The sequence below is a fragment of the Vigna unguiculata genome, chromosome 3, assembly GCF_004118075.2.
Source record: "Vigna unguiculata cultivar IT97K-499-35 chromosome 3, ASM411807v1, whole genome shotgun sequence".
Classification (NCBI taxonomy): domain Eukaryota; kingdom Viridiplantae; phylum Streptophyta; class Magnoliopsida; order Fabales; family Fabaceae; genus Vigna; species Vigna unguiculata.
Genome location: NC_040281.1, coordinates 50,093,024 through 50,116,750, shown reverse-complemented (window position 1 = coordinate 50,116,750; position 23,727 = coordinate 50,093,024). Strand labels below are relative to the sequence as shown.

Genomic DNA, 23,727 nt, shown 5'->3' with positions numbered 1-23,727 from the left:
GATGAACTTTTACAACATTAATTTCAGCAAAGCTATTGCAAGTGAGAACTACATCATCGACATAAACCAATAAAATAGTAATAATAGAGGTAAATTTCTTCCTAAAGAGAGAGTGGTCAGCAGAGCTTTATATTAACCAAGAAGAAGTAGCTTTGAAGTTAATTTTTGATTCCAATTACTACTGACTTATTTTAAACCATATAGAGACTTGTTAAGCTTACAAACAAGATTTGATTGGGGAAGAGAAAAACCAGGTGGAGACTTCTTATAGATCTCTTCCTGTAAGTCTTCATAGAGGAAAGCATTGTCAACATCCAACTAAAGAATAAACCAAAGTTAGCAGTGGCCAAGGCTAAAAGGATGTAGATAGTGGTAAATTTGACATTAGGAGAGAGAATTTCAAAATAATTAAGCCCCTCGATTTAACTAAATAATAAGTTGACTAATTGGTTGGAAGATGAGCAAAATATCAACAAAAAAAAGTGATGAATTAAGCATTAAATGAAAGTGATTAAATGCATGAATAATTATTGTAGACAACTTTGTTTAATCCGGGATTAGACAAATTGCAGGCATAAATAATTATGCTAAGAGCTTAACTTTTGCTTATTATCAGTTGAGGAAACATGTTAACTAATACAAAATTTAATAAATCTTCATCATTTAATTACCATAACTTCTCGTTACACACGCACATGGATTCTAAAAGTTTGGAAGTTTTGAAGATGAGAATGGGACCTGTATAAGTTTGATTATTATATTCTTAATTTTGAAGTAAAAGATTATGTTCCTCTCAATTATATGAGTATTGTTTGGAGTGGTGGGTTAAAATATCAATTATTATTATTTGAATCCGTCCATGATTTGATAGAAAATTCTTACATTGACTCGTTACATGTATGAATATAAATATGGATAATATCTAATTTTTTCAATTGGGTGTAAGAACATAGATGATATATGCATATTCATCCTCATCTTGTCTCTATTTAAATTATTAAACTACTCAAAGATTATATATATATATATATATATATATATATATATATATATATATATATTATTCTCTCCCTTAACTCTACTAATATTTCCAATATTCTTTTTTATTTTGTTTCTTATCACAACATTTATCATACATTTTTCTTATATGTGATTTTATTCAAATGATGTTTGTTCGACTATTTTCATATAAAATTTTCTCAAATCTTTAAAATTTTTTCTATCTTTATCATACTCATAATTATATATTTTTTTGCATGTAATTTTATTCAATAATTGTATCAAATCATTTGATATTTTTATTTGTTACTTATTTTTATGATTTATTATATAATTATTTTTATTTTTCAATTCATTCTTATAACTATAATTTTACCACCATAATTGTATAAAGATCTTTTATTTACTATAATATAATAATATAGTATTATTTTCATAAATTGTGTTTAATTCTTCTAACATAAATTAAAGAACAATAAAATATTTTGTCCAAGTTTAAATTATTATTAGTTTAATACGCATATAAAATCTTACCTAGTGACAAACCTTTTCAATAACACAAAGGATAGTGGCTCCCCAAGATTTTTTTAAATTTTTAATTTTATATATTAAAAAGTTTTAAAATTTTTAAAAAATATATAGCATATAATATAAAATGATGAAAATTAAATTATATATATTTTTATTTCTTTTATAAAGTATAAAACAAATAATAAAATATAAAATCAAATTTAACAAAGAATAAAAATATATATTAATAAATATTTTTTTGTCTTTTAAGTTTTTTACCTATTGTACTTATTTTTTGTTTTCATTTTTTTTTAAAGTTAGACATAAACTCGTTATTTTTGCTCTCATTTCTCTTATGTTTTTTTTTTTTAATTTTTGAAAAAAATAATAATATCTCTCTTTTGTCTCACTTGATAATTAAATATTAGTTTAATAATTAGCATTATTTTTTATTTATTTTGTGAGTCTTTGTATATTATCTTTTGTATATTATCTTTTATTGATATAGAAAAAAAAATAATAAATTTTATATGTTTTTCATAGCTAGTTTTATCAAAGTTTTATTTAAGTAATTAGATTATGATCAATTATTTTTTTGAATTTTAATTCTTTGGAAAGAAATAAATATATTAATAAAAAATAAAAGAATACATTTATTTTTTAAAGTATTAACAAGGAAACTATAAGTGAAGATCAAAACAAGTAAATACAACTTCTTTACATCTTCGGAAGCATGATACTACAATTTTAATTGTTCAATTAGAAAAAACATGAAAATCCAAATATATATATATATATATATATATATATATATATGTATATATATATATATATAATTTATTACTTCTAATTTATTATGATAAACATTTATAATCAATTATAAATTATTTTTTAATATTTATTATTATTATTTATATTTTATTTTAATAAAATAAAAAATTAAGTTATAAAATTTCTATTAATTTAAATTTTGGCATTTTATAAAATAATTTATTCAAATACTGTTATTCTAAAACTAATATGTTTATTCATTAATATTTTTTAATAAAATTCCTATTTTTATATTTTTATTCTAAATATAATTTTTTTATTAACATTTTATGATTATATTTTAATTAAAACGTTTTTTATTTAATTTATATTTTAAAAGAATTTCATCAAATTACTTTTATTTTTTCATTTTAATTTATTCTCTTACACTATATTACCAGATTATTTGATTTTTTATTCTAGCACATTAATCATATTAATTGCCTACTTTTCAAGATTTTATTTTCTTTCTTTCGCTCCAAAACGTTCCTTTCTGTGTTTCTTTTTTCTTCCCTCCTATATAGAGCTAGGCGTCACATCACATCCTACCTACTCAAAGATTTTTTATTAATTTAAAGAAAAAAAAAAGAATCCATAAAAATTTCTGGATTTAAATGAATATTAGGCCATGAAAGAAAAGAAGATATTTATGTGATCATTTTGTGGTCACTCCGGCTACTTCCATTGCCCATAAATATGTGCGGTCCTTGCGGGGCAGAGAACACTCATATTTGTCTTCTCTTGCAGATTTTATTGCCATGCGCACATTTTTTTTTATTAACTCGCATGATATTAAACAAGTAGAAAAAATATCTTCAGAAACTTCACATTTAGAAGAGCAAAGGTAGTGGAATTACCTATGTGGTCGCCATTCTCATCTTCTGATTCTCTCAGATTTCAACGCAATCATGTTCACCCTCTCAACATTGCTTCTACTATTCTGGGTCCTTTCCACAGTTATTTACTACGCATGGCTTTATTTCTTCAAACCCAACACTCAGAGGCTTCCACCGGGCCCATCGGGCCTCCCTTTCCTCGGGAACCTTCTATCTCTTGACCCGGACCTTCACACTTACTTCGCCGCATTGGCCAAAATCCATGGCCCAATTTACAAGCTCCGACTCGGGAGCAAGCTCGCCATCGTCATAGCTTCACCAGCCGTGGCTCACGAGATCTTGAAAGACCACGACACTGTATTCGCCAACCGCGACGTCCCAGTCGCCGGCAGGGTTGCAACCTACGGCGGTTTTGACATAGCGTGGAGCCCCTACGGAGCCGAATGGCGGATGCTGAGGAAAGTCTGCACTGTAAAGATGCTGAGCAACACGACCCTGGACTCCGTGTACGATCTGCGGCGCAACGAGGTGCGTAAAACGGTGTCGTATTTGTACGGCCGAGCGGGGAGTGCAGTGAACGTGGGGGAGCAGGTGTTTCTGACGGTGATGAATGTGATAACTAGTATGATGTGGGGCGGGGCGGTGGAAGAGGCGGAGAGGGAAACTTTGGGGGCGGAGTTCAGAGAGTTGGTGGCGGAGACGACGCGGCTTCTGGGGAAGCCCAATGTCTCGGATTTTTTTCCCATGTTGGCGCGGTTCGATTTGCAAGGTGTGGAGAAAGAGATGCACGTGTTGGTGTCACGGTTCGATGGGATATTTGAAAAGATGATTGGTGAACGAGTAAAGGTGGGTGAAGAAAAAGATGGGAACAAGAAAGAAAGAAAGGATTTTCTGCAGTTTCTGTTGGATCTTAAGGATTCCCAAGATTTCGATTCGAAAACGCCATTCACCATCACACACCTCAAGGCCCTACTCATGGTACCTTTCCTACACTTACTTCCATTTCCAATTCTTGTTTCGGGTCTCGTTTGATGTTTCTTTTTCACGTCTTTTTTCCTTCTACCAACTTCCAACTACAACAGACATGAGTAATCTAAAAACTAAAGCTGGAAAAACGAATAACTCGCCCACCCGGTTCGATTTATCACGGTTGATTATTTATGGAGTCAATCAAAAGAGTAAAAAATTTCGATAGATCCGGTCTATCATGAATTTAAACTATTTATTTTTTAGTTAAAACTAGATTGAAATTCTAATTAAAATCTAAATAAATTTTAATATAATCTAAATACAAACTAAAATAAAAAAATACAAATTATCTAACATGATCCAAAAACAAAGTTCAACTTAACAACAAAATATTTGTATGATCATTTATTTGTGAGATTGTGAGTCAACTCGACTCATTCACAGATTCAACTCGAATGAGTCGAGTCAAAAATTAACCCTATTTAAATTTGTAAAAATATTTCAATCCAACCTAATCTGAATCTGTGATGAGCCGAGTTAATTAGCGCATTCAAACATATTTTAACAGCTCTATCAAAAACCTACCCACCATCACAACTCTGCCACATTAATTACTAACTTTAACCTAATATATAGTTGGATTTTTTAATTTACAAAATCTAATTAATTATGTATTATATTTTAGGCCTAATCAAATTGAATTAACCTAAGTTATTTAATGCATTAAAAATATATTAGGTTTCAAATTTGTTAATACTACACAATTTTAAATATTATTACCTATATGGTTTCATTTGATACTCTTATTAGTTGTACATTAACCCTTTATTTATTTGCTGAAGTAAGAAAATGGAGAAACTTAGCATTATTTGAGAGGAGAAAATGAAAGTCATGAATTAACTGGATAATGTTATTCAATGGTAAGTATGTCCGTATCGAAAAGCTAACGAAATCTCCTACACTGCGACTCCATCTTATTAATGTTAGAAAAAAGGATAACTTTAAATAATTTGATAATTAATATTGTGCAAATCTGTGATGAACACAAACAGGATATGGTTACAGGGGCAACCGATACATCATCCAACACAATTGAATTTGCAATGGCAGAAATAATTCAGAAAGCAGAGGTAATGAAGAGAGTTGAAGAAGAGTTAGAAGATGTGGTTGGAAAAGATAAGATGGTAGAAGAAACTCACATTCGTAAGTTGCCTTACCTGCAAGCTGTGATGAAAGAAACTCTTCGGTTGCACCCTGCGCTTCCACTTCTAATCCCACATTGCCCTAGCCAAACCACCAATGTGGGAGGCTACACCATCCCGAAGGGTTCTCGAGTCTTCATCAATGTGTGGGCCATTCACAGAGACCCTTCCATTTGGGAAAGACCACTCGAATTTGACCCTTCAAGGTTCCTAGATGCAAACTGGGATTTCAGTGGCAATGACTTCAGTTATTTCCCCTTTGGATCTGGAAGAAGAATTTGTGCAGGAATAGCAATGGCTGAGAGAACATTTCTATATTTTCTGGCAACACTTCTACACTTATTTGATTGGAGAATACCAGAAGGAGAGAATTTGGATTTATCAGAGAAATTTGGTATTGTTCTAAAAAAGAAAACACCTCTAGTTGCCATCCCCACCCCGCGCTTCTCCAACCCACATCTTTACAATTGAATATAATGTATTTATGTATTCAAAACTCATTAATGCCTCATATTTCTACTTCTTTCTTACATATTTCACAAGTGTTTTTCATATTACCAAAATTATGAGAATGAATTTGAAAGTTCAAAATTAATTTAAACCAATGATAAGGCTTATGAATAAATAAATAGTTAAAAATTTTATTTTATATATCAAGTTCATTTTTAATTTAACTTTCTATTCCTTTCTAAAAATAACATGTATATGAAACTAAAACCGATTAAAATATTTATTATGACGCCACGTGATAAAAAATTGAAAAAAATATATAATACAAACGGTTATCAACTCATTTCCGTTGACAAATTTCTTTATTTTGAACTATTGTCAACGGATGTAAATTAATTAAATGGCGTATATTAGAAGCTTTTGTTTTGAAATTTAAGGTTTTGGTTGGAAATTTAAAAATAGGTTTCCTTTCAAGAAGAACTCAGAAAGAGGATATATGCTAGAAACATAGCAGACAATGTTTTTTACGTGTCTTAATTAATTAGAGACGCCCAACATAATGATTTATTTATGATGTGAATGGGTGCCTTTAACTATTGCTTGTCCTGATGGATTAAATGTCGATGTGATTCCATTTGGATATAGAAAGAGATATATCAATTTTTAAATTGTTTTTGCTTACGTTCTTCCTTTTTGTTACTGGGTGCGATGTGTTGCATTGTTTAGATCATGTTTCGTTGGCGCAGTTTTCTTTATAATATTTTCATTTTGGAGTTATATGCTTGAAAAATAAATTTTACAAAACCGATTGTTTTTTTTATTTCGTTGACAATTGTAATCCCTGATCTCAAGCAATTGGATGGGCTTTTACTAACCCAATCGGACAAACCATTTTGCAACCTTTAATATAAAGTTAGCAGCCGCGGAATTTCAACAAAAAAAAAATCCCTCGTCTTTGAATTTTTTTAATTTCTTCTTACCATTGACCACAAACTTCATATTTACTCGGTCATGGTCAATAAAATTATATAATTTTTTTTAAAATTCATCCACTAATTTAAGAAAAAAATATTATTAAAGTATTATATTAATCTGTCCATCTCAAATAAGACATACATATGATTAACATACCTGATCAAGATAGAAGTATCCTTAAGTCTTCTAAAAAATCATCCTGAATCATGGTAGTCTTGCTCTAGAACAACCTCCTGATGTTGAAAACATTCTTCTGCTCCTCATGAATATTAGTATGAGCTCTTAATGATAAATCAAATCCTCCATGAGATGCTAATGGACCAACTTTTCCATGACGATCCTAACCTCTTCTCCAAGAGATGTTGTAAGTCTATGTCAAGGTTCCTACTCAAAAGCCTCAGCAAGTGAAGAACTTTTGCCAAGAGGTACAAATGCTCCTCTTGTTCTAGCCATATATATACTAAACAAATTTAAAAACATATTAAAATTAAAATCAATAATGAACAAAAATAAAAAACATATTAACATTAAAATTAATTACAATTAAAAATTATAATAAAACATAAAAACACTAAAAAAAGTAATATAACAACTAAAATAAAAAATATAAATAAAAAATCTGAGAAATCTTAAAAGTAATAAAACTTTAAATAATAAACCAAAATTATAATTCAAAATAATTGGAAGTAAATATCAAGAATCAGCATAGTCATAATATAGAAGTGGATATCCATATGCATCAGTCACCGGATATTAACATTTGAAAATACCCTTCACCGAAAGTCGACATCTAGAAGCTACATTTACAAAAGTCCACTTCTAAAAAATCACGAAACTCCATTACCGAAAGTCCACGTATGGAATTTTGTTTTATCGGATTTCGACATGCGGTACGGTACATATTCTACGCTTACAAAGTCGACTTCCGGTGTTATTTGTCCAATAAATTTGTTTGTTTATGAAAGTTCACTTCCGGTATCTTTTTATCTCACGAAGTCGACTTCCGATGCTTTTCCAGAACTGTTTTCACATATGTGGATTTGTATTTCTCAAATATTACATAAACTAAAACTATAATGTCAATTTCAAATCATTCATAAACATGGCATAGGCAAAGCACAATCATAGTGGAGAAGAGAGAAATATTACATGTGTGCACTCTGAATGGTGTCAATGAGGAATAACATAAAGGAGAAAGAGGAGAATGAACCACAAAGTCTATGAAGCACAAAGCAGAGGAGAAAGAGGAGTGTGAGATTTGGTGGGGTACGATACGACACCGTTAGGTTAGAGAAAAATTTTGAGTAAAATCTTAGAAGGTGAGGTGAGTTCGTTTTCATTAAATAGGAAAAAGAGGATGAGATTCAAGTTTTAAAAAAATTGAGTGCAGTTTGTCAAATTGTCAAAGGTCAGTTTTAGAATTTAGAAAATACTTAGAGGTGGAGGTGCAGAAAAAAATTTAGAGGTGTAGAAAGAAACCCTAAATGAAGACCGATAATCTAAATGTGAATAAATTTAAAAATGAGTTTTACATCAGCAATTTCAACAAGTTTGGTTTTTTTTTTTATATTTGTTTCGGGCTAGCCTAATTAATTCCTCCCAGTTTTACCAGCCCAATAGGGTCCGTTACTGCCTCAGTCCTGATAACTTTTTGGTCTTTTCTTCTTGCATTACCATTATTATATCTAACTTTACCCTCATCATTTTCAAAATAACATTTTGTTTTTTGTAAAAATGACTTCTGATTACCCGCTTTGAAAATTTTCCAGAATTTCTGAAAATATTTGAAAATAAAATTTTCAGAATATTCAGAACATTATTTTCAGAAGATAATTTTTGGAATAGAATTTATGGTATAGAATTTCCAAAATGCATGAAATGTATTCTCAAACAAACATTCTATAACAGAATTTTCTATATATATGTAATACTTTTTAGAATGATTTTTCATAAATAAGATGTCCAAAATACTTCAGAAAACGCGTGAAATGCATTTTGAAATAAATATTATAGAACGAAATTCCAAAAACATATATAATACTTTTTAGAACGAATTTTCATAAATGAGCTTTCCAAAATACATATAACTCTTTATGAAACAAGCTTTTTGGAAGAAGTTTTTTTCTCGAAGGAACTCTCTATATTCTTGTTCTTGCTACGCAGTGGAAAACTGAAATGCAACAATGATATCAATAATGGTAACCAAAGGAGCATCGTCGACAATGGTAACATATATAATTATGCTAGAGAAGGTATTTTAGTTTTTAGTTTTTTTTTATTTATTTATCTCAGTATGGGGTGTAGGAAGAAAATACCTATATTTTTCATGTTCACGCATTATTCACTCATCACGAAACACTGAGTACATCAAAATCCAACCTTTTTGGGATAAACTTCTCTTTGACAAACAAAATTATTAGAGTCTATTTACTTTTTCATAAATACTTACGGGAGAACGAGAAATAAATAAAAAAGAAAATAAATATTTGTTTTTCTATAAACTAAATTAAGTATTTAGAAATTAAATTGCGATTCTATTTTTTTTTTCTTCTAAAATCTGATTTTCAATTTGAGTATAAATTAATTATAGTTTATGAATTATTTTTCGTCTTATGCAAAATTCTATTAAAAATAAACATTGTTACTTTTTACTCCTTTCTTTTGTTCAAGTATCTACAACAATAGGGACAAACATGGAGCTATGTGTTTGTAAATCACATGTTTGGACTCCAAACCGTAATTATATATGTTTATTTGAAACTTTCTGTATAACAACTTTTAGAAGGGATAAATATATAAAAAAATTAATTATATTTAGTAAAGTAAAATTACCTGATTTACGTATTATTTGGTATGAACTAATAATAGTATATATTAGTATGCATGATATGTTACAAATTGTTTAAGAGTTACCCAAATAAAAGTAATTTAAAGGAGTATATATATATATATATATATATATATATATATATATATATATATATATATATATATATATATATATATATATATATATATATATATAACGTTTTGTATTCATTCAAAAGTATTTCTTTCAATTTACAATATTATTTATCTATGTATTAACTACATTCAGATTTTTTTTACGACAAAATAATTATAGGGTTTGACCATAAAAATATCTTACAAAGTTCAACAAATTTTATCCAAGTTAAAAAAAAAATTACACTTATAAATGGATCTAACTTCAAATGAACATAAATGACATAAACATGTGTCTTTCAAAATACTTATATTAAATATGTTACTGACTTACAGTCAACCTATTATTATAAGTATTTTTGGTTTACAAATGGATTTCTGCTACTTATATTAAAGTAAATTTATTAAATCACTATAAATCCAATAGGTTCAAAAACAATTTCCTTTGTAATAGTTTTATGTGTTTAATACTACAAACCATATAGTAATTCAATGTATCATTCTAGATATATGTGACATTAAATAATTCAACATATATAATATTCATTAATTAAACTCATGTAAATGTAACCATTCCTATACAAGCTCATGTATATAAATTTATACTTATATCAAATAATTGTACAACCATTTAATTGAATAGAAATATATATTAACTGACACTTGCAATCTTTATCATATAAAAATTGGTACAATACATGGTTGAGATCATGTTGCATCAGATAACCAACAACATCACAACTTGCATTTAAAACATATTATACAGTAAATTAATGTTATCATATGGAAAATAATGTAATGTACATCTCATTCAAATATTCTTAAAATAGAGAGTGTATGAGAGTCAAATCCATTCAAATAGAGTGAACGAGAAATGATATATAAGAGAGATTATTTATTAATTAAGGTAAACAAAAATTATAATATCTTATATTAGTTACTAACTTGAACATCGAAGTACCTTAACGAATACTTACACCTCAATACAAGAAAGAAACATCTTGAATAATGATGCAAAGAAGAAACATTTCAAAGGAGTGAAAGAGAGAATATTTCGGACGACAATACAAAATATTGAGGTCTTGGTGGAACATTTTGATCTCACAAACAAGAAAAAACAAACTAATTTACTAAATCTCCTTTGCTCAAGCTACAACATTTTTTTAGTGATACAATAGATTGTTTAGACATCAAATCAACACTTGAACATATAAGTATAGATAATTGACTTGCTCTCATTCTCATTTAAGTAGTGATGGTATATATTTCTTAAATAGTACACTACTTTGATTCTTATAATATTTCTTAAGCCTTATTCAACTGGTTACTACATCATCATTTGAATAACTAATCGCGACTTAAGTGAAAAGAGTTTTATATAAGAGACAACATTATGACATTCGTCTCTCCAAATTTAACTATTACTTTTTTTTGTTGAAGAGTAATATTACTTCGACATTCATATGATTGTTTAAGCCATAATATTTTACATCCAATTTGATGATGTCACTTTAGTGATAATACAAAACTCATACACAAAAACATTAATTTTGTCAAAAGTAATGCAGAATTACAAATTAATGTATACTAACTCTTTTTAACAAAATTAAAATTCAATTTTAAACTAAATGATTGCACTCTATTTGCCTATTTTAACTATTATAATCATTTTTACTCTTTTAGTCCAAGTTCAAAATTAATGTAAGCATCAAAATCAATTAATGTAATCCAAACAATTCAATCAGAATTTTATACAATTATTGCCATATTCTCAAACCAATAAATTAGTTGCAACTTTATGAATAAAATTACACCAAAACTTCTACAAATATAATAGAAATTATTAAAATAACTACAACATGATGAATTAATTAGTAGTGAAGATATATATCAAATAACTCTTTTAATTATACATGTTTGAAGTGAATATAAGACAAAGACTTTGACGAAGCCAAAGTCTACATCTACAAAGGCTGATGTAGCATCTTCATCATACATCATTCTGCTACATTAATTCTCACTAAAGAAAATTGGATGCGTTGTTGCTGATTTAACACTTAAAAAACCATAAATAATAGTACAAAACAAGATACATACTTCATCTCGTATACGCAAACCGTGCTTCCTTGCTAAGTCTTGAACCTTTTTCTTTAACTAACTAAACACCAATGTGCATTAGACCATTCATCACATCTTTTATTTTACTTTTTTTTTTCTCTTCATTTTACAAACCATTAATAATATACTTAAAATTTATCTGAAAAGAAAATTAAGCATTTCACTATATATGCATTTTAGGACATGAGAGAGTTGAAGATACTTACCTAAGTTGATTACTTTGACTTATGTGGTGTTATTTGGTGTGAGATAGAGGTTGAGTAAAACATCATGATTGCCTCAATACTATATAACTTTCCACACTTATAAGAGAAGGTAAGAATAGGTTAAGAGCGAGGTATGATTAATTTTTTTCTCTAAATCCATTCTTTTTCATACATTAATTAATTTTAGAACACAAAAAAATAATATATATATATATATATAAATAAAGAAGTCGTCACCATAGTTTATTATAGAAAACTATAAAAAAAAAACCTTCAAAAACAATGATCTTCGAAACCAATTTTGGATTCGAGAGTCGGTTACATGTGGGAAAGGTATTAGCACCCTACAACGTCCGTCTTAAGACGTTCCTTCTTTAATTAAGTCTGCAATCTATAATTTGATGTTTAAAATATATGTTTGTTCCCCAAAAAATCAAACAAAATAAAAAACACATACAAAATAATAAAGATTAAAAATTAAATTATTTTTTTAGTTTTTGGGCCCGACAAGGATTGTATCTTGCTCCTACATATTTTCATTTGGAAAATCAGGGATAACATAATTCTTTAAAAAGTTGTTTGATGTTATTATTATTATTTTCTAAATTTTAGATATATATATATATATATATATATATATATATATTATTTAATATCAAGAGAACCCGAGATTCTACATAATAGAAGATTTAGTTATCAAGCAAATCCAAGGGTTGATATAATATTTAAAATATTTTTTATTTTTTATTTTTTATTATTATTAATTTAAAAAAAAATTAAAAGCCTATGAAGGGGTTTTGATTATCAAGCAAGTCCAAGACTTGACATGATATTCAATACTTATATAAAAGAATTAATATAATTTTTTATCTTTTTTTTTACATAGAATTAAAGCCTACAAAAGATACATTTTTAATTATCAAGATAAACGGCATTCCAAATAAGAGGAAAGAGAAGGGCTGAGCATATCTATGACAAATCCAAAATCATCTTATGTGTGCGAACTCCAAACACATCTAATCATACACGTCAATCGATCATGCATTTGATACTATAAGAGAACCATGAATAACATTAGGAGCAAAAAGAGTTTACCTTTCAGGGACACGAACAGAACAACACTGACTAACAGGATAATAAGGTGACCCATTTTGCGTGTGTACTCTGGTATTAAAGAAGAAAAGGGATTTTTCCAATTGTTTTCTGTGTCTTGCATTGGAGAAATTTTGTGCTTATATAGGCATCTTGAGGTACCACTAAAATCCTAATATCTAATTATAATAAATAAAATACATGAGGAAGTAATTGGGCCTGGTGAAACATATTATAAAAATTAAATGGTCACATAATATTCACGGTATTGATTATAATTATTAACGAAATATTGTCTGTAATTATTAGAATCACATTTTCCGTCACATAAAGATTGTGATCAAATCATAACATATTGTTTATGGAGTGTAAATAGCAAGCAGTGGGTGAAAATATGTATAAAACATTTGGGTTCATGAAGAAGGTGTGACAATTAAAAATAAATTAGATTCTTCATTCTTCTTTTTTTTTCTTTTTTTCATGGTATAATTAAAGTTAAAAACCTAACATATAAAAACATATTTTTATTTTATTTTATTATTATTTATATTTATATTTATACATTTATTATTTATGATTTTTTAACAAAACAAATGCATTTACCCGGACGAAATTAGGTGTTGACAGTTGTCCCTCTTTACTTAGATTTGACTATATAATATGAAAGTGAATTTTTCATATTATCATAGTAAAAGATAAGTAAAGATAAAAATACTAATTTCATTTGGGTTTCAAAAAGAAATATAGAAGAAAAATAAAATAAGTGAAAAAGATTCAAACATATTTAAAGATAGACATGACCACACCCAAGGAGAGGGTCTCCATCCGGACGGGAGGAACTCAGTGACCATTACCATGTAGAAGGTCCCGATGTGACATAAGAAATCCATGACCATTACCTCGTAGAGGGCCTTGATTTAAAGAGATCAATGATCATTTCCTCGCAGAGGGCCTCGATGTACCAAAAGAAAATCTGAACTCGACCATTATCTCGTAGAAGACCGATATACCAAAAGAAAACTAGACTCGACCATTGCCTCGCAGAGGACTGATATAACAAAAGAAAACCTAAACTCGATAATTGCCTCGCAGATGGCCGATATAGCAAAAGAAAACCTAAACTCGACCATTGCCTCACAGAGGGTCGATACAACAAAAGAAAACCTAGACTCGATCATTGCCTCATAGAAGGCTGACATACCAAAAGAAAACCTAAACTCGAACATTGTCTCGTAGAGGGCTGATATTCAAACGATAGTTTGTAACCATTATGTGAAGAGGGTTATAATATAAAATCAACATGTGAAAGTCAAATTGAATTCTATGAATGCATGAATGAAAGAGACTCATGTTTGTTCTTAACAAATCATGTGTAAGTGTATACTATGAAACCAAAAAAAGTTGCCCCATGTTAGAAACATGAAGACCAAGATATGACTCAGATGGATTTGTGTGGGAACTTTGTTTAAAATAATGTGTAAAAACGAATGGCAATGTGTGAAAACTTTGACTAGCATAGAAACAATGTGTAGAAACATTGGCAAGGTGTTTAAACCCTTACTGACTTAGAAACAAGGTGTAAAAACCTTAACTAACATAGAAACAAGGTGTGGAAACCTTGACTAAGACAGCTACAAGGTGTGGAAACCTTGACTAAGGCAGCTACAAGGTGTGGAAACCTTAGCAAGGTGTGAAAACCTTGAGTTACATAGAAACAAGATGTGGGAACCTTGGCAAGGTGTGGAAACCTTGACTTATATAAAAACAAGGTGTGGGAACCTTGGCAAGGTGTGGAAACCTTGACTCACTTAGAAACAAGGTGTGGTAACCTTGGCAAGGTGTGGGAACCTTGGCAAGGTGTGGAAATATTGACAAGGTGTGGAAACCTTGACTCATATAGAAACAAGGTGTAGAAACCTTGGCAAGGTGTGGAAATCTTGACTCACATAGAAAAAGGAGTGGGAACCTTGGCAAGGTGTGGAAACCTTGGCAAGGTGTGGAAACCTTGACTCACATAGAAACAAGGTGTGGAAACCTTGACTGATATAGAAACAAGGTGTGGAAACCTTGACTCATAAGAGAACCATGATGATTAAAATTAGGTATATTACTATTTTTTCATTTTTTTTTTTGAAAAAAAAAGATTCGACAACCACTCATATGAATGAAGATGGTTTCGATTCGTAAAAGTGACAAGAATTTTTCATTTAATAAAAAAGAACTATGATGCATGTACATGATACATGATGATTAAGACATGTTATGTTATGAATTTTCTTTTTGAGCATTTAGATGATTCATGCATACATGAATATGCTAACATAATTTGATATGTGCATGAATATACTAATATGATATGTGCATGAATACGCTAATATGATATATGCATGAATATGTTGGCATGTATGTGACTTTTTTTCTTTTTGAACCAAATACTACATAGAACCTAATTTTTCTAATACATGTTTGGATATTTTTTGTTTGACAATTGATGTCATGTGTAGGAATGCATGCAGATGCTAACACATGTTATAAATTTTCTTTTTATGAGGGCATGAATATGTTGACACTTGTTATGACTTTTTTTTTCTAACATTTACATGATATACGCATAAAAATGTTGACGCATGCTATGTATTTTTTTTTAACATGGATTATGATGTGTGATAATGTTGTTATGTTTATTTCGAACATGCATAGTGAAAGATAATGTTGGCATGACTAATGAATTTTCTTTTTGAACACTATTACAATATTAGTGTATGATGCACATGTTATGATTTGTTTATTTTTACATGAACCAAGTTGAAACTTTGATGTATGAATTAATGTATAAATGCATGATGAAAGCCAATTTGCTATTTTTTTTTCACAAACGTGAATGATGTATGTATGATTGGATATGAATCTATCCATGAAGCATGCCCTCGTATAATTTTTCCCTTTTACATTAAATGAAACTTATATTTCAATTGATCCCCAATTTGTTGTTATTTTTAGATTTATGGAATCCTTTTGTCTTGATTTTTTTCTTTGAAAAAAATTCTTTGGTTTGATCAGCCTATTGCAAAACTCTTTTCTGTATCATTACTTTTTGAACACTATTTGTGTGACATACATAAAATTTCCAAAGGTCTTGGAAGGGATTAGATGAGGTAATTGACTAAGGAGTTCCCAATTTGATAGTTAAGAGTTAACTTCAGGACATGAGGTGTGTTTGGGCTTGTCCCAGTTATTGATCAAAAAAGATGGAGACGTCAAAATTTGTCCCAATTTGAGGATATAGATTGGTCTTAGAGTGCAAAATGTGTTTGAGCTTGTCCCAGTTGTTGATAACATGAGAATGTTGAAAATAATGGGAAACTTCATACTAGTTGCCCCAATGTAATCCGACTATAATGTAGGAACAACAAGTGGAACGTCTCCCCAATTTATTTCAAGGTGAGATTAATGAGTAATGGTTGGAGAAAGGTTGATCAAAGTTTAAGCTCAAAGCAGAAAATATGATAGGATACACATGAAGAATGAAAGAATGGGAGGGCATGACCTTGATTTGACTACTCGTGCTAATTTTGATCTCGATGGAAATATGTCAACCAAAAATAAACTGCCCCAGTATTTGAAAGCAAATCTTTGAACACTTTTTTAATCCTTTTTTTTTTACAAACCTCTTAACATGACAAAATATTTTCCTCTAAATTAAAGTTTTGAAAAAATAACAATCAATCATTGATTTGTGTATTGATTTGTGTGGACTTTATTACGCTTGTATTGTGATCAAGGCTAAGGGATATAAAAATAAAAAAAATGGATAGTGAAGGCTCAAAATAAATGGTATATAAAGGTTATTTAGGACAAGGGTCTTTATCTAACGTTGCACCAAAAATTCATTTGACTACTTTTGTTCACCATTTTTTTTTCCAATTTCCAACTCTCTTTTTTTTTTGCATAACCAATTTTTTTTGTCTTTCCAAACTTTTTGATTTTTTTTATTGGTGAATTACAAGTCAAATGAAATAGATGCAAACATTATGTTAACTTCAGTGGGAAGGTGACCCTTGTTTAAGGTAATTAGAAAGAAATTTTGATCTTTTAACAAAATGGGTAACAAAGGAAGATCATTTTTTTCCTGATAAATAAACATGACTACACATCATTTCAACTCATGATTGTTTTAATTTCAAAAGCTTTAATCCAAAGTAAAAAAATTCAATCACACATTAGAGGTTGCCCCTTGTTTACTCTTACTTTTTTTTGTATTATTATTTTTTTTTGTTATCTTAATTTTTGCTTAGACCGCCCTCTTGGGTTTTCAGTCTAACAGACTTTTCTTCATTTTTTTTTCCTTCTTTTTTTTTTCTGTGTTCAAAGACGCACTTCAATTTAAATTCATTCTAGGGCACATGCCCCCTTTATGATGATCGCCATGGAATACAAAACAAAGATTTATGAGGGTAATGTGATGAGAAATGGGATGGAAAGGAAATGAATTTGAGCAATTCCATGTACACATATTAGAGCAATGTTTCAAAAGCATGCCACTTTTCATTAAAAAAAATAGTTATTCAACTAACTAATTTGACCAAAGAATGATTTATTTTCTCCTTTTCTTTTTTTCCACCTTTGGCAAGATTCCATGAATTTATTAACAACAAATGGAAAACAATTAATTTTGAATTTATTATAGTGAAACTTTTTTTTCAAGATGTGGTGTTGATGCATGTTATGTGTTATGCAAAGTGACATGAAAATGCAAGATGCTACACATGCATGTGAATGTGTGTATGGTATGTACCGCAAGGAGGCATGAAAAAAAAAACAATGGAATGAATATTATGTATTATCTTGTTACTCACGACATCCACATCCACTCTTGAATAACTTTAAAAAAATATTAAAAATGTATAAATGATTAAAAAAATTGAAAAAATAAAAGATATAAAAAAGTAATTTATTTCAAGTGTTTGTCCGGCCACTCACGGTCGCGTGACACCAATTTTAAAATCATTCAAAATACGAAAAATTTAATAAAAAAGTTTTCAAAAATATCAAAAAAATTCAAACGATTTTTCAAATTAGTTTTCCAAATAGTTTTTTTTTTTTGTAAAATAACTAAGTAACCCTGATTTTTCATTGTAAATGAAGATATGTAGGAGTGAAGATTAATCCTTGTCGGTCCCAAAAAACTAAAAAAAAAATTGTTTCTTTTGTAAATTCATTTATTATTATTTTTGGGGAAAATAAATATTTTAAAAAAATCACATAACTTTTGTACATTTAATTAAAGGTACCGTCTTAGGATGGTCATTAAAGGTAGGGGTGGCAAAACGGGTTGGGCCCAACGGGCCAGCCCGTCAGCCCGTGCTAAAAGGAACGGGCTGGGTTGAAGATTTCAACCCGTCAGCCCGTTCAGGCCCGTCCCGTCCCGCCTGTCAACTTGACGGGCCAAAGTACGGACCAGCCTGTCCTGGCCCGTTGACCCGTTTTAAAAAAATAAAATGAAATAAAAATAATTAAAAAGATTAATTTTTTAGATTATATATTTTTAATGTATAAATATATAATAGTATTGTAATTTAAGTCATTAGCACCTACAAATTAAGTTTGAATTATTAGTTATAATTGAATAATTTAATATGTAAATTTAATAATTATTTTAACTTATCTAATTAAAAACATTAACTAATCAATTAAAAGTTAAAATAATATTTTATTTGATTAAATATGACTTTAATAATAATTTATATGTATATATAAACAAATTTAAAAAATAAAACAAATTAAAAAATTTGAAAACTAATTAAAAAAAACTAGACGGGCCAACCAGGCCCGGCCCGTTAGCCCGTCCTATACGGGACGGGTTGTGACTATTGGCTCGTTTCTGTTTGACGGGTCAGCCCGTCCCGGCCCGTTTTTTGACGGGCCACATACAGGTCGGGCAAAAACGGGCCGGACTGGCCCGTTTGCCACCCCTAGTTAAAGGTAACCGACTCTCGGATCCAAAATTTGGTTTTTCGCAAACCTTGTTTTATCATTTTTGTTTTTCCTTAATTTTTCAAATTAAACTATGGTTGAAAATTTAATTTTTTGTTCGTCGTCTCGTCGCGATTTTGATTGCGACGCATTGTCATATCTAATATGTGTGATGTAAAAAATATGTTTGATTTAATTTTTGATTTTTTTTATAAGATTCTTGCATGTTATAAATTAGAACTTTATATATATATATATATATATATATATATATATATATATATATATATATATATATATATATTAACGTTAACCAACTATTATAATAGAGAGAGAAATATTAATAACAATAATAACTTTAGTAGAATATAAATTTAAGATATATTTACTGCATCAAGCAAATTAGTTAATTTTATTTCTTTTTATTTTTAAAGGAAATTAATGACTTTTCTTGATCCTTATGAATTAGGTAATCAAATCTTATAAACATGAATTATGAAAGTATAATGGAATATAATGGGAATGGGATGAAAAAATATGAGTATTTAAAGTTTTTCATAGGTTAAATTATTCCTAATTATTTTTATCTAAAGCTATGTGTAACTTTTTTTAACAAATAAATAGGTTAAATTTGTTATGTGGTTTAATTTTCTATGAATTTTAAAAGTTGTAATCTATAAAATTTCTACATACATCACTCTCCTCGTTTTTAATTATTATCCTCTTAATTAATCATTAAAAATTTATTCAAGTTATTTTCTTTTTCTTTTTCATATATATATATATATATATATATATATATATATATATATATATATATATATAAGACTTAATTATCATTTTGGTCCTCTAATTTGTTGGGTTGGTTCATTTTGGTCCCCTTATTATTTTTTGGTTCAATTTGGTCCTCTAATTCCTTAAAAAGTTCAATTTGGTCTCTGCCGTTAAGTTAACTTTAACACCGTCTCCGTACATGCCACGTATCATTTTGTGAAATTTTCAATTTTTTTTAATTTTTTTTAAAAATTAAACTGCCACGTGTCATCTTATGGTTGTGACACGTGTCAATTTGAGATTTTTTATTTAAAAAATGTACTGCCACGTGACAGGTCACGATTGTGCCACGTGTCAAACTAACATTGGTTGTTTTCAATTTAGTCCCTCTATTTACAATTTTGATTCAATTTAGTCCCCCAATTTTTTAAAATCATTCAATTTTGTGCTCTCCAATTTGAGACCAAATTAATAATTAAACTTAATTACAATTTATATATTCATGTTAAAATGATTTTTTACCATTTATACATCAAATCACTCCCTAAATACTCATGTTATTTCATTTCTTACATTTTTCACTTGTAATTTTTTACACTTGAAATTTTCTATACATGTAAAAAATAATAATAATTTGAATAGTTAGATGGAGTAATTTAATCTATAAATATAATAAAAATTATTTTAATATGTATATATAAGTTGTAATTAAGCTTAATTACTAATTTGGTATCAAATTAGAGAGGACAAAATTGAATCATTTTAAAAAATTGGGAGACTAAATTGAATCAAAATTTTAAATAGAGGGACTAAATTGAAAACAACCAATATTAGCTTGACACGTGGCACAATTGTGACCTGCCACGTGGTAGTACATTCTTTTAAATAAAAAAATCTCAAATTGACACGTGTCACAACCACAAGGTGACACGTGGCAGTTTATTTTTTAAAAAAAAAATTTAAAAATTTAAAAAAATTAAAAAAAAATATTTAAAAAAAATTAAAAAAAAATTGAAAATTTCACAAAATGACATGTGGCAGGTCAAGGAGACGGTGTTAAAGTTGACTTAACGGCAGGGACCAAATTGAACCTTTTAAAGAATTAGAGGACCAAATTGAACAAAAAAATAATAAGGGGACCAAAATGAACCAACCCAACAAATTAGGACACCAAAATCATAATTAAGCCTATATAAAACAATAAAGGGGATGCCTCTTTTTGTATCCACATTTCATAGTACCCATTTTACCCTTAGTTATTTTAAAAATTAATTATTTTATAAATAATTTACTTTTCATCATTGTACAAATCTCTTTTGTTTTAAATTTTAATTTTACATATCTTTTTTTTTCTAATTTTATATTTAACAACTATTTTAAAAATTATATATTTATTATTAATTTTAAATTTCTTAAAAATTAAAAAATGCGAATACGGGCGTTGTCGCGTCTGTGTGTTCGCTAATATATATATATATATATATATATATATATATATATATATATATTAAGGTAATAAAAATGCAACATGTGAAATATCGACATTATGGGCAGCTTAATTTTTTAAAATAAAAGTATATAAAATAATTTTAATCTTTTTATTTATTTTATAAGTAATTGTTTATTATAAATAATTATTTTAATTTAAAAAGTGATTAATTTTCTTTTAAAAGAAACAAGACAATCAAAGATAAAATTTGTAGGTTAATTATTTTAATTTAGAAAACAGTTAGTATGGATAAAGTTGAAAAATAAAATATGTAAAAAAAGAAAAGTGAATATCCGGTGCATAGATAGATTAATAGGTCAATTACTTAAAATGTAACTTATTATTATTTTTATATAATTAATTACGGTTATAATCTATACTATTATATTATATAAAGAAATCTCTTTTAGTGTACATATTCTGTTTCAAATTTTATCCTTTAAATACATTTTTAAATAGAAATAATTAATTTATCTATTTTATCATTTAAATGACTTTTTTTAATTTAACAGCTCCTTTTCAATTTCATATTTCTTTTTTAAATTTAACTATTTTTTAAAATTAAAATAATTATTATAATAAAAAATTTATCTAAAAGAATTCAATCATATCTTAATACAACTACTTAATCGTTTTATGTTAAGTTATTTTTAGACTATCTTAATGTAGTCACATGTTCTTGATTGACTATTATAAACATATCTCACATTATAAACCTCAACCTCGTATCCTGTGTCCGACAATAGTCAAACTTAGGTGTGCATATATTTTCACTAATAAATTTAATATGAATATATATTTTTTAGTATATTAACAACCAAATAATATATTGTGTTAACAAATAGTTTCATTTCACCTAATTAGTTTATAATTAATTACATGACTAACAAATATGGGATAAATTTATGTCTATAACAAAATATACGTTATTATAGAATAAATAAATTTTTTACATCAAAGCATAACGGTAACTCAATTAATTAAAAAATATTTAAAAAATATATATTTTTCTTTTTTATCTGTATATAATCTATGGTTATAATATTTTAATATAAATATGTTTTTATGTCTTCTCGCATCGCTATTTTTTATTTTTTGGTGTTTTTAGAAAAAAAAAAAACGGTTAAAAACGTCATCATCTTTCTAAACTCCTTTATTTCATTCTCTCAAACTTTTCTTTAAAATACTAATACCATTTTACTTTTTTTAGTTCAGTAGGAAGCCAATTTGTAAAGGAAAATATTAGGACATTTTGAATTAATTATAATTTGTCTTAAAGTAAGTTTTTTATTGTTGAATATTTATTTTTTTTCTTTTTCTCTTGTTTTTCATGTGAGGTAAGAGCTCATTAGATCAATATATGCTAGTTTAAGTTTATTCGAAGTAGGTTAAGATTTTCATAACTTGCTTAGTCCTTCCGTTTCTTTCATTGAAAAATCCTTGGAATGAAGGTAAGGATAGTCAATATATTGACTTCATTTAAGTTTATTTGGAATTTTGTATAAGTTAAGGATAAGATAATATAATATATACTAATAACTTACTGAATTGGAAAGTCTACATGGCTAATCATAGAGTTTATTTTGTATATATGATCGAAAGGAAGAAAATAAGAAATAGTGGGGTGATAGAAAATAAGAAATAGTGGGGTGATAATGTCACTCAAAAACAAACATATTCTCCATGACCACCAAAGTTTATTCTTATGGCATCATGATATAAAAAATAAATAAAAAATAAAAAATAAAAAAAAAACCCTTATGACAAGAAGCGCCAGAAGAATGCAAATTGAAGAGTAAGAACAAGATGAATAGAAGATGTTCAAGAGTGTATATTTTGTCTTTCCTTTACATGAAGTAGCTTTTATACTTTCTTCAAAAGATTTTGATGTTAATAAGATCTTGCAGATATTTTCAATAATAACAAAGAAGCATACAATCAAATATAGACGTGAAATAAGTATTTGTTAACGTGTTTGTTAAGTATACATATTGTTTGTTCATAACTTTGTAGATAATGGCAAAAATACAAATAATAACAAGAAGATGAAATATAGTCACGAAGATTTTATTGTCTCTGTAGTATTTTGCAATCAAATTTATATTATTATGTATATTTCTTTTGAAATCACTTATTTTCATTGATAAGTAGATATACATTTAGGGTGAAAATATAATTTAATGTAATCAGCGGCACCTAGGAAATATATTTTTTACCTAATTCCTGGAAGAAGAATGACAAATATAATATAGAAATTGTGTCAAAAAAAGTTTAGCAAGAAAAAATACAATTAAATTTAAAATAAAATACTTAATGACATTTTAGCAAAGTCAAATTAATATAGCATTACCATGTGCTATCTGCCAACCTGTTAAAATATT

General features: G+C 27.9%; 1 protein-coding gene across 1 annotated transcript; it reads left to right on the top strand.

The window, feature by feature from the left end:
- The first annotated feature begins 3,057 nt into the window (after positions 1–3,057).
- Positions 3,058–5,858, top strand: LOC114176670 (geraniol 8-hydroxylase-like). Its single transcript, XM_028061779.1, has 2 exons — positions 3,058–4,133; positions 5,177–5,858. The coding sequence occupies exons 1-2, from the start codon at positions 3,228–3,230 to the stop codon at positions 5,795–5,797; spliced, it is 1,527 nt and encodes a 508-aa protein (XP_027917580.1). The 5' UTR covers positions 3,058–3,227; the 3' UTR covers positions 5,798–5,858.
- Positions 5,859–23,727: the final 17,869 nt, after the last annotated feature.